Below are 10,914 nucleotides of genomic sequence, written 5' to 3'. Positions count from 1 at the left end.
ATAGTTTTCTGCATTTAGGGAAAGTGTAATACTGGTATTTTAGATAAAGTGTTGTGTTTGCCTTTGAGTTTAAATAGTACCGGATAATTAAGAAAATTGCTCCAAACCTATTTAATACAAAAGAGATGTAACCACTTGCCATTATTATCTCAAAAGCACTAGGCTTTTAAAGAAAACTCTCTGTCTACCTATCAATGAGAAACAAGAAATAAAAACAATAAAACCACTGTTTTATTTTTATTTTTCTATTTTGGGATTTGACTTCAGGCAGGTCAACTCCAGGGACCATGCTCTTCACCTCAGATCACATTATATGGAAGACAGTACATGGAAGTTCAGGCTCCTTCAGGCACTCTGAGGTCCAGCACAAAATTGGAAAGAAGAAGGGTAAGAGGTAAGACCAATTGGAAAATAATAAAGAATGCTACCAATGGACAGAAATAGAGTCTTTGTAAGGCAGCGATAATGTCAGTGAAAAACAGCAGTAATGTCAGTGAAGGCTGCCGGGGAGCTGGAAGGGTAGACTAATTGGACAAAGGAAAATTGGAGCTTTATTTTCTAAAGAAGAGCTGTTCAAGATGATGATAAATTCTCAGGTGGGCCTCTGGGAGTAACTTTAAGTATAATGAGAAACTAAAGTCATTCTAGTGAAAAAGTTTCAATAATTGAGAATTACAGATTTAGATGGATCTGTTACATGAATGCTGAAATCTACTAATAATATGGTGTGTATGATTGTTGCTTTTGGGAAATTATAAAAAGCGTACTTTTTGGCCTGGTCCAATGTTGTTAATTTTCTGTGGGAGATTTGAAAAGCATCCACATTCTTAATTTATTGAGGTTGTTTTGCTTTGTTTCTACAAATTCTGAGAGCTTCTGTCTTTTAATAAGGAAATTAAAATATTTATACTTATTCTGATATGTTTGTGGTTATGCCAGCTACATTATTCTTTGGTTATAAGCAAAAGCAGAAACCAACTCTGGCTAACGTGAGCAAAGGGGAGAATGCTGAGGACAGAGAATTGATAGTAAGGCTTGAAGAATGTGGTAGGCTTTAGTTTCCAAAAATACTGCAATAGTATCTTCCATCCCACATGCTCTTCTTCAATGCAACTTAGATAATCCTCTTATTGAAAGGTGGCATCTCTGCATCCTCCTCTTGAGTCCGGGTAGATTCATGACAGTGGTGGAAATGAAGTCGCATGACTTCTGAGGCTAGGTCAGAAAAGGAAATACAGCTTCTACCTGGTTCTCATGGGATGCTTGTTCTTGCAACTCAGACACTATGCCACGAAGAAGCTCCAACAGACTGTGGAGAGACCCACCCGGAGAGGAAGAGAAGCTACCAGCCATCAGCCCTGGCTGAGCACTCCTGATAGCCTAACACCACACTTGCTAGGCATGTGAGCAAGCCATTTTGGAAGTGGGTCCTCCAGCCCTGCCTCATGCTCTGTGGAGCAAATGAGCCTTCCCCACGAAATCCTGCCCAAATTACACATTTTCGAGCTACAGAAATGACTGTTACTGTTTTAAGTCATTGAGTTTAGAGGTGGTTTGTTTGTTATAAAGCAATAAATAACTAGCACAGAGAACCAAATTTGGAAACGAACAAGATACAAGGAAACAAGGCTTCTATTCCTCGGACTAGGAAAGAGGAGTGGTCTCTAGTCATACCTTACAGGTAGGGTACCACAACTGCAATGAATTAACACTAATCATTTTCAGCCTTGCCATTCTTCTGACTTTCCAGGTTTTGGTGAAGGGTCCTTCCACTGTTCTAATTTCAGTCACCTCCTCACCCTTTGTCTACCAATGAGCAGAAAACCTGAGTGACAGCCACAATAATCTTTAACCAAGGGAAAAGAGACAATGATTTAAAAATAAAAATGGATAAGAGAAGTTTGTATTCATTTTTTTAAATCACTGCTGTGACAAATCACCTCAAAATTAATGGCTTTACTTAAATAATACAAATCTATTACCCTATAGTCAGATGTCCAAAATGGGTCTTTCTAGGCTAAAATCAAGATGTCAGTAGGGGCCAGGCATGGTGGCTCATCCCTGTAATCTTAACACTTTGGGAGGCTGAGGCGGGAGGATCCCTTGAGCTCAGGAGTTTGACATCTGCCTGGGCAACATAGTGAGATTTCATCTCTACAAAAAAAATTTAAAATTAGCCAAGTGTGGTGGCATGCGCCTGTAGTCCCAGTTACTTCAGTGGCTAAGGTGGGAGGATCCCTTAAGTGCAAGAGATCAAGGCTACAGTGAGCCGTGATCTCACCAGTGCACTCCAGCCTAGGAGACAGAGCAAGACCCTGTCTCAAAAAATAAAATAAAATAAATGAAAAGAGCCTGCTGCAGTGGCTCATGCCTGTAATCCCAGCACTTTCAGAGGCCAAGGTGGGAGGATCATCTGAGGTCAGGAGTTCAAAACCAGCCTGGCCAACATGGTGAAACTCTATCTCTACAAAAAATACAAAAATTAGCCAGGCATGGTGGCACACATGCCATAATCCCAGCTACTCAGGAGGAGAATCACTTGAACCTGGGAGGCGGAGGTTGCAGTGAGCTCCACTGCACTGTAACCTTGGCGACAGAGCAAGACTCCATAAAAAAAAAAAAAAAGAAAGAAAGAAAGAAAAAATGTTATCAGGGCTGCATTCCTTTCTGGAGGCTCCAGGGGACAATGTGCTTCCTTGCCTGGTTCAGCTTCTAGTGGCTGCCCATATTCCTTGGTGTATGTGTGCCCCTTCCTTCATTTTCAAAGCCAGCAATGTTATATTTCTCAGTGCCTTTTCCATATTACATCTTCCTCTAACTCTGAGTCCTTTTCTGACTCCCTCTTTTACTTTTAAGGAACTTTGTGATTACTTTGGGTTTACCCTGATAATCCAGGAAAATCTCCTCATCTCAAATGCCTTAACTGAATCACATCTGCACAGTCCTTCTTGCCTTGTAAGGTAACGTAATTACAGGTTTCAGAGATTGGAACGTGGACATCGTTGAGGGGCTATTATTCTGCCTACCACAGTATACCAAAGCAGAATGGATACTGGGTGGGCCCTACCACTCTAAAAACTTGTTCTTCACACTACTCATTCTGGTTGATATTTTTTCTTTTCTTTATTTTATTGAATTCATAGTTACTTTTGTTTCATTTTTTTCCATTCAAGTAGTTTGTACTTTAAACATCCAATTTGTATCCATCTATGTGGTGATCTTATGTTTATTATGCATAATTGATATACTTTTCTGTGTTTAGAGATAGTATCTATACACATCTCCAAATAAGACAAAAAAATCTTAGCATGCTTTTCCTCCTCTCCTTGTCTTTTATCCTTGTGATAACATCATTTAGTTATAGACTATCATTATTTATTTTTATTAACTAGCAATGACGAAAACAATTAAAAATTTAAAATTTTCTATAACAGAAAGTGGTTGGGTGCAAAAAACAGAATACTCAACTAAAGGTGACCTAAACCATGAGGAAAACTTATGTCACATAAAAAAAAATTCAAAGACAGTTTGTTCCTGGGTTAGTTAATGTAGTGGTTCAATGATGTCATGCAGGATGCAGGTTCTTTTCATCTTTTCAATTTTTCTGAAGCTCCTCCCACCCTGGTAGGAAGATGACTTCTATAGTTCCAGCTATTATATCCTCACACAACCCTGTCTGAAAATAATGTATTAGTTATCCCTTCCTGCATAACAAATCAAGCAACTTAAAACAACAATAAAGTTTATTATTTTAATAATATGATTTCTGTGGGTCAGGGATTCGGGAGCAGATTGGTTGGGTGGTTCTAGCTTAGGATCTCTCATGAGGTTTCAGTCAGAATCAGCTGAGACTGCAGTCATCTGAAGGCTTGACTGGGGCTGGAGATCCACTTCAAAGTGACTCATCAACATGGCAGGCAGGTTGCATGAATATCTGTGGGACAAGATGGCTGGCTTCCCATAGAGCTCTGGTTCTTATTGTGGGTGATTTTTCTCACCAGGGGGCATTTAGCAATATCTGGAGACATGTTTGGTTGTCATAACTGGAAAGTTGCTATTGATATCTAGTGGGTTGGAACTAGAGTTACTGCTAAACATCCTATACGGCACAGGACAGCCTTTCACAACATGAATTATCAGGCCCAAAATGCCAATAGTGCTAATGTTAAGAAATCCTGCCTTAGAGCAAGTGAGCCAAGAGAGCAAGGTAAAAGCTGAAATGCCTTGTATTACCCAGCTTTGGAAGTCCTCTGTATTCCATGTTGGAGGGATCCACACAAGGGTGTGAATACCAGAAAGTGAGGCTCATTGAAAATCATCTTGGGCACAGCTACCATGGGAAGGAAGCTTTTCCTGGCCATTTCTCTTGTTTTGTCTTCTCTTCCTTCCTTCTTCCTTCATTTCCTCCAATCTTCCTTCCCTATTCCTTGTTTCCTTTTCTTTTTTCAAATTTCAAAGAGGAAAACCATTTCTTTTCCTTTCTTTTTTTTTTTTTTTTTTTTGAGACGGAGTTTCACTCTCGTTGCCTAGGCTGGAGTGCAATGGTGTGATCTGGGGTCACTGCAACCTCTGCGTCCCGGGTTCAAGCAATTCTCCTGCCTCAGCCTCCCGAGTAGTTGGGACTACCGACGCCCGCCACCACGCCTGGCTAATTTTGTATTTTTAGTAGAGACAGGGTTTCTCCATGTTGGTCAGGCTGGTCTCAACCTCCCAACCTCAGGTGATCTGCCCGCCTCGGCCTCCCAAAGTGCTGGGATTACAGGCGTAAGCCACGGTGCCCAGTGGAGGAAAACCATATCTATAAGCCCTACCAGGCTTCTCTGCACTTCTCATTAGTCAGTGTTGAATGATATACCTATGTCTAAACCAATCATTAGGAGAGAGAATAGAATGGGGCTGGGGAGAAGCTATATGTTTTACACACACGGGTAAATTATCAAAATCGGTGTTTTACTAGTGAGAAAGAAAGAGAATGGCTTTGAGCAGGTGAACAGAGTTTGCTACCTTTGTTTATCATTGTCTTTTGTAACACACACTTTGTTTTTGGATTCAGTTTACTCTTTGGTGGAAGACATTCTCTAAAAGTAATTTCAAGGATGGGCAGCAATCTCAACTCTTACATATCTGAAAATATGTGTCATTATTTTGTACTCTCTCTTAAGTGCTAATTTAGTTTGGTAGTCTAGGTTAAAAACAATTCCCTTAGAGGCTGGGCGTGGTGGCTTGCACCTGTAATTCCAACATTTTGGGAAGCCAAGGTGGAATTCCAGGAGTTTGAGACCAGCCAAGGAAACTTACTGAGACTCCACCTCTAAAAAAAAAAAAAAAAAAAAAAAAAAAAAATTAGCCAGGCATGGCAGCATGCACTTGTAGTCCCAGCTCAGTTACTGGGTGGTGATGGGGTTAAGGTAGTTAAGGTGGGAGGATCGCTCGAACTCACTGAGGTCCTGCAATGAGCCAGCCACACACTCCAGTCTAGGTGACAGAGAGAGACTGTGTCTCAAAAACAAAACAAAACAAGACAAAACACCATTACAATGATTTCCTTAGAATACTGTTCCATTGTCTATTAGCATCCATTGTTGCTGATGAGAAAGTAATCCAGTTAAGGTTTACTTTTTATCCTTCATGCTCTGAAATCTCACTATGAGGTGCTTAAGTGTGTTATTTTTTATCTATGCATTTGGCTCATAGCTAAATGAGAGCTTTTTACTTAAAGATACTGGAATATTTTCTTTTCTTTTTTTTTTTTTTTGGAGACCGAGTTTCACTCTTGTTGCCCAGGCTGGAGTGCAATGGCACGATCTTGGCTCACTACAACCTCCACCTCCGGGGTTCAAGTGATTCTCCTGCCTCGGCCTCCCTAGTAGCTGGGATAACAGGCATGTGCCACCATGCCTGGCAAATTTTGTATTTTTAGTAGAGACGGGGTTTCTCCATGTTGGTCAGGCTGGTTTTGAACTCCCTACCTCAGGTGATCCACCTGCCTCGGCCTCCCAAAGTGCTGGGATTACAGGTGTGAGCCACCGTGCCTGGTCAAGATACTGGAATATTTTCAATCATTTTTTGAGTATTTCCTTCCATCCATTCTCTAGATCCCCTATCAGATGAATATTGGACCTTCTGGATTTATTCTCCATGTTACTTAAATTACTTAAATACCTTAGACTAGGTAATTTATAAACAACAGAAACAGAATTGCTCACAGTTCTGAGGCCGGAAAGTCCAAGATCAAGATATCAGCGGATTTGAAGTCTGCTGAGGGCTCCTTTCTCATAGATGGCCCCTTCTATGCATCTTCATGTGGTGGAAGGGCGAACAGACTCCCTCAAGCTTCTTTTCTCAGGGCACTAATCCAATTCATGAAGGATCTGCCCTCATGATCTAATCACCTCTTAAAGGCTCCACCTCTTAATACTATCATTATGGGGGTTAGGTTTCAACATATACATTTTGGGAGACACAAACATTCAGATAGAACAAATGCTTAGAAGAATATCTGCAGCATAGTATTACTTATTATTCAAATTTTCTATTCATTTTTTTTTAAAGACAGGGTCTCCCTCTGTCACCCAGGCTGGAGCGCAATGGCTTATCTTGGCTTGCTGCAGCCTCAACCTCCCGGACTCAAGCAATTCTTCCACCTCAGCCACCCTAGTAGCTGGGATTGCAGGCGTGTACCACTATGCCCACCTAATTTTTGTATTTTTTGTAGAGATGGGGTTCTACCAAGTTGCCCAGGCAGGTCTCGAACTCCTGGACTCAAATCATCCTCCCAACCTGTCCTCCCAAAGTGTTGGCATCACAGGTATAAGCCACCACCATGCCTGGCAGAAATCTTTAGCAAAAAAATTAGGTATCATTGTTGGAGTCTCCTTTTCCTCTTCCTCTTTTCTCATTATCCTGAAGTTAACCTGTATCCTTACTGCCTGTATCCATGCTTTATATAGTTTACTACATATTTATACATACATAAACAGCATATTGTATTATTCGGCAGGTTTTCAAACTGCACATAAATGGTGTTAGTTCTCTTAATCCTTCAGATTCCGCCAGGAAAAAAATCTCAAGTCTTGAATGTTTTTCCTGGTATTTGCTATTCTCTCTTTTAACAAACTAAGAGTAGGCCTTAGGCTAGAAGCCCAGAGCAGGAATTGATGGCTAGCTAGAATTTGATAATACTTCTTTATTTTCCATTATATTTATTTTAATGGTTTCCTCCCCCCTTTTTTTTCAAAGCAAGTGTTGTTGGCTTTCCATTTAGAGTAGTGATTTATGTTTTCTTCTATATTAAGTGTAAGAAAAAAGTGTTGATTTAAAGAAAAATGTTAAGTAAGTGGTAATAGTACAGGCAATACAGAGACATAGGAAAAAATTAGGAAATTTATACTGGAATAGTTGAAATTTGATACACACTTGACTGAAAGGAAAAAGTTCAAGTTCCTCCTTCTCACCTTCCTTTACCAGTTGGAGGTCCCGTTGATACTGCAATCTCTCCTTTTATGGTATTTCCTGCAGCCGGCACCCCTGCCTTCCCCTGGCTGCCTCATCAACTTCTCAGGCTCTTACGAAGCCCTCCTCCATTTAGCACCTGGCATCATACTGCATATATAACTTTCTCATCTAAAACTAAAGTAAATCTTAATGCCAACATGGCACCCTCATGGCCCAAACAGCTCACTAATGTCAGAAAAGTTGATCTGTTTGTGATGTTTGAAATATAATCATGAGTATAAAATGAAGGCTTTCCACGGAAAAAATATTTAACTCATATTTCCTTATGTTTGCAGTTTAAAAAAAAAGTTGTTTATAGATCTTAATACTTGATCTTAAATTATCTTCTTTCAACCCTGAGGCAATACATTAACCTGTTGTCTAGATGAACGGTAAAAAAACAGGAACACAGAAGAGAAAAACAAAGACAATGATGGGAAATAATCTATTTTCTTTCTCTTCATTTCGACGTGGTGGCTTACTGCACGTTACTTACTCTGTCGAACCAGATGATTTTACTAAAAAATGAGTTTAGTAATTTAGTATAACACATTCAAATGTTTAACATACAACGTTTAAAGGCAAAAGCTACCAAACTGTTGTGGCCATTGAGATGTTGGAACAATTTTCAAGTTTCATGGTACATGATCCACAATGCATATGAATACATACAATATCAGTAACAAAAACAGTACAATGTACACCAGAGGCTGTTTCGAAGTCCTCTAATGTCTGCAGTCATGATGAACTAACTGCACTAGCTTTCATTCATTCATTCATAAGACTTATTTTGAAGCTGATCTTCACACTGCATGATTAAGAAACCATCATCTGCTGTTAACAGAGGAGCAAAGAATGCTTTCAAAGCTACTGCTGTATTTGGGAAAAAGTTCAGTTTTAGTGTTTTCTTTCTAGGTATTTTGCGTGGCTAAGGCGGGAGAAGAAGGGCTGCGCGGGGATTGGGGGAAGCGACTTCTCACTCTTGATTACAGAAGGAGGATCATGTATACCACTGTAAAACATACAACCTTTAAATGAGAAAGTGAGTGAAGTGAAATCGCTCTCACGTACACATCTTCCGCGTTACTTCTTATCCGCCAGCCAAACTTTCTCCATCAATCTGGGTAGGTCTGCCACGAAAACGCAGCCTGAAAGAAATGCTGAGTCCTGAGGCGGCGTGTGTTGCCTCACCCAGTGTTGGCTTTGGAGTTACCTGAAGCCTTCTAGCTACTGCACCCAGAGAGCAAGCTTCTCGTTTCAATTCGGTTGTTTCCGTGGGGAATTGCGGCACGAGCAGGTCCTGGGTGTGGCGATGCCAAGAGAGCGCTCAGATCTCCCATCTTTCCCGCTTCTGGTAAACCTTCCCAGCCCTGAATCGGCGAGTGACCAGCACCCGGGATCAGCCGTCCGGCATTCCGGGGACCGCGGGTGGACCCGACCCCGCCGCAGCTGCAAACTGCCGAAGCGCCCAGCTGGGTGCACTGTGCGTGTGCGCTTCTCCCCCACTCTTTCCGCGCCTGGAGGCGGATCCCCTTCCTTGCACACAAGTCCTTATATGCACCGGTTGCACCAGCCCGCGTTACTCCGGCCCCACAAATAATTAATGGGAGAGGGAGGGTGTCGCTTTTTTTTTCCTCCGGCTTTTTCTCAGCGCGAGAGCATTTGAACCGAGGAGAAACCCCAAGATGCGACTGAAGGGCCATTTTGCTGCAGTGCACGAATTGGCCACGCAAAAATAGAGCTTGGGTCCCTATGATAAGCAAGTCAAGGTTCAGGAACAGCCCTTCGGGTTCGGCCCGAGGAGCCCGCAAAAGCCTGGGCGGAAAGGGTGCGCGCCCCTCCCCCCTCCACGCTGGTGCAGAGGGACCGGGTCAGGAAGCGCGGCCTCTCCCCAGTCCAAGACCACGCCTCCTCCGCCTCCCCCCTCCCCCTTCACTCCTCCCAGGAAGCGGTGATAGACAGTTCTGCGTGGTTCTCCACCCCCACCCTCCCCCTGCTGAGTGGAGGAGTTGATGTGTCTCATTATAACAGCCAATGCAGCCGCCATCCACGCACAAGCAAAGAAGCATGTCCCATTTAAATACACCCACGCAGCCCCAGCGCCCTTAGCCGATCGGGGCGCTCAGCCCACACGCACCGCTGCTCGGGGCTTGGAGATCCGCGCAGGTTGGGCTCCCGGACGGACCCGGCGCACAGACGCGCGGAGGATCGGGATCCGGCGCTGTGGGGCTGGGGTGGGCGGGGGAGGCTGGGCCCGGGGCCTCTGGCGCGACACCCGCATGAGGACGCGAGTGAAATAGACCAAGGTGGAATTTCCAAGGGAAAAGCTTCGGGGTGGTTTTGGTCCATTGCTCCAGCGAAGAAGTAGACATGGCGAGCGACTCCCCGGCTCGAAGCCTGGATGAAATAGATCTCTCGGCTCTGAGGGTGAGCAGGACATGTTTTCTGGTTTCTTTCCAGTGGTTTGGGTTAGGGTGAATGGGCTCGGTGCGTGGACTGGGGGCTGGGGCTGGGGCAGGGGGACAGCAGCGGGAGAATGCGTCGGGGAGGGAACCTGGATTCCCGTTTTGATTCGGGGTTGCTGAGGTGCTCCTGGCTGAGCCCCTACGGCAGGGGCTGTGCGGTACGTGTCTTCCTTTGGCCGTGACCGAGGCTCTCCCGAGGGCTAGTGGAGCTTATGCCAGTTTCATCTTATACCGGTGTAAGAGCATTAAAATGAAAGGCGTGTGTGCGTGTGTGTGTGTGTGTGTGTGTGTACACGCCCCGGGCAGTTGTCTGGTGCCAAGGCGCGAGACCCGACTGTCCCTTCTGCAAAAAGAATGCCAGCGTGAATAAAGGCACTGGACCCTCACGTTTTCCAGCTACCTGCAAGATGACATTGTGAGGCTGGCTGTCCCCGCGAAGCCGAACCTGCCGCTCCAAGGGAGCAGTTATTGCTATGCTGGTCTTGTAGATGGCAACTGCCTCCCCCTCCCCCTTTTCTACCTCCCGCGCCCGGGCGCCCTCTCAGCGCTCCCTTAAATGCCAGTCTGCCACTCACCTTTATTTATGACTTTAACTCAGCCCTGCCTGTGCTTTCTGACTTTGTGGCTGTAACGTTTCAGTTTTATGGCTGAACTTAAGCAGGTGAAAGGGATGTGTTTTGTGCTTTTCCTCAATCAGACCGGAACTCCCTGGAGTGTGTGCGAGAGTGTGTGAGTGTGTGTGTGTGTGTTTTCCCCGTGTCTGTGGCCAGTCCTTTGTAGAGCACCACCCTCCCCGCAGCCCCACTGGTTTGCGTTTACCTTCACGTGAATTACCTCAGACGCCGTTTCATTGTATTGACTAAGACATCACTGATATAGAATCCATTTTGCTGTTGTTTTGAGATCAGAATACCAGGAATCCAAATGCTGCTTCGACGCTTCCCCACCCCCAACT

The 10,914-nt window shown here is 43.9% G+C and overlaps 1 protein-coding gene and 1 long non-coding RNA gene across 5 annotated transcripts in view; one reads left to right on the top strand and one right to left on the bottom strand.

Moving 5' to 3' along the window:
- Positions 1–209: 209 nt before the first annotated feature.
- Positions 210–10,758, bottom strand: LOC134739202 (uncharacterized). The gene is made up of 3 exons (XR_010125787.1): positions 10,535–10,758; positions 1,675–1,846; positions 210–1,215 (listed from the first exon to the last, which is right to left on the bottom strand). It is a non-coding gene; the product is annotated as an uncharacterized LOC134739202 (long non-coding RNA).
- The window catches only part of TNIK (TRAF2 and NCK interacting kinase), a 400,067-nt gene continuing 398,637 nt past the window's right edge, over positions 9,485–10,914 (top strand). For 3 of the 4 annotated variants that reach the window (XM_054479691.2, XM_054479690.2, XM_054479687.2), the window contains exon 1: positions 9,485–9,921. In XM_054479691.2, coding sequence (XP_054335666.1) covers positions 9,865–9,921 — 57 coding nt within the window. In that variant the 5' untranslated portion in view covers positions 9,485–9,864. The remainder of the gene's footprint in view (positions 9,922–10,914) is intronic. The other variant, XM_054479688.2, reaches the window with a different exon arrangement.

The sequence above is a fragment of the Pongo pygmaeus genome, chromosome 2 (assembly GCF_028885625.2).
Source record: "Pongo pygmaeus isolate AG05252 chromosome 2, NHGRI_mPonPyg2-v2.0_pri, whole genome shotgun sequence".
NCBI classification, from domain to species: Eukaryota; Metazoa; Chordata; class Mammalia; order Primates; family Hominidae; genus Pongo; species Pongo pygmaeus.
This window is presented reverse-complemented; position numbering and strand designations above follow the sequence as displayed.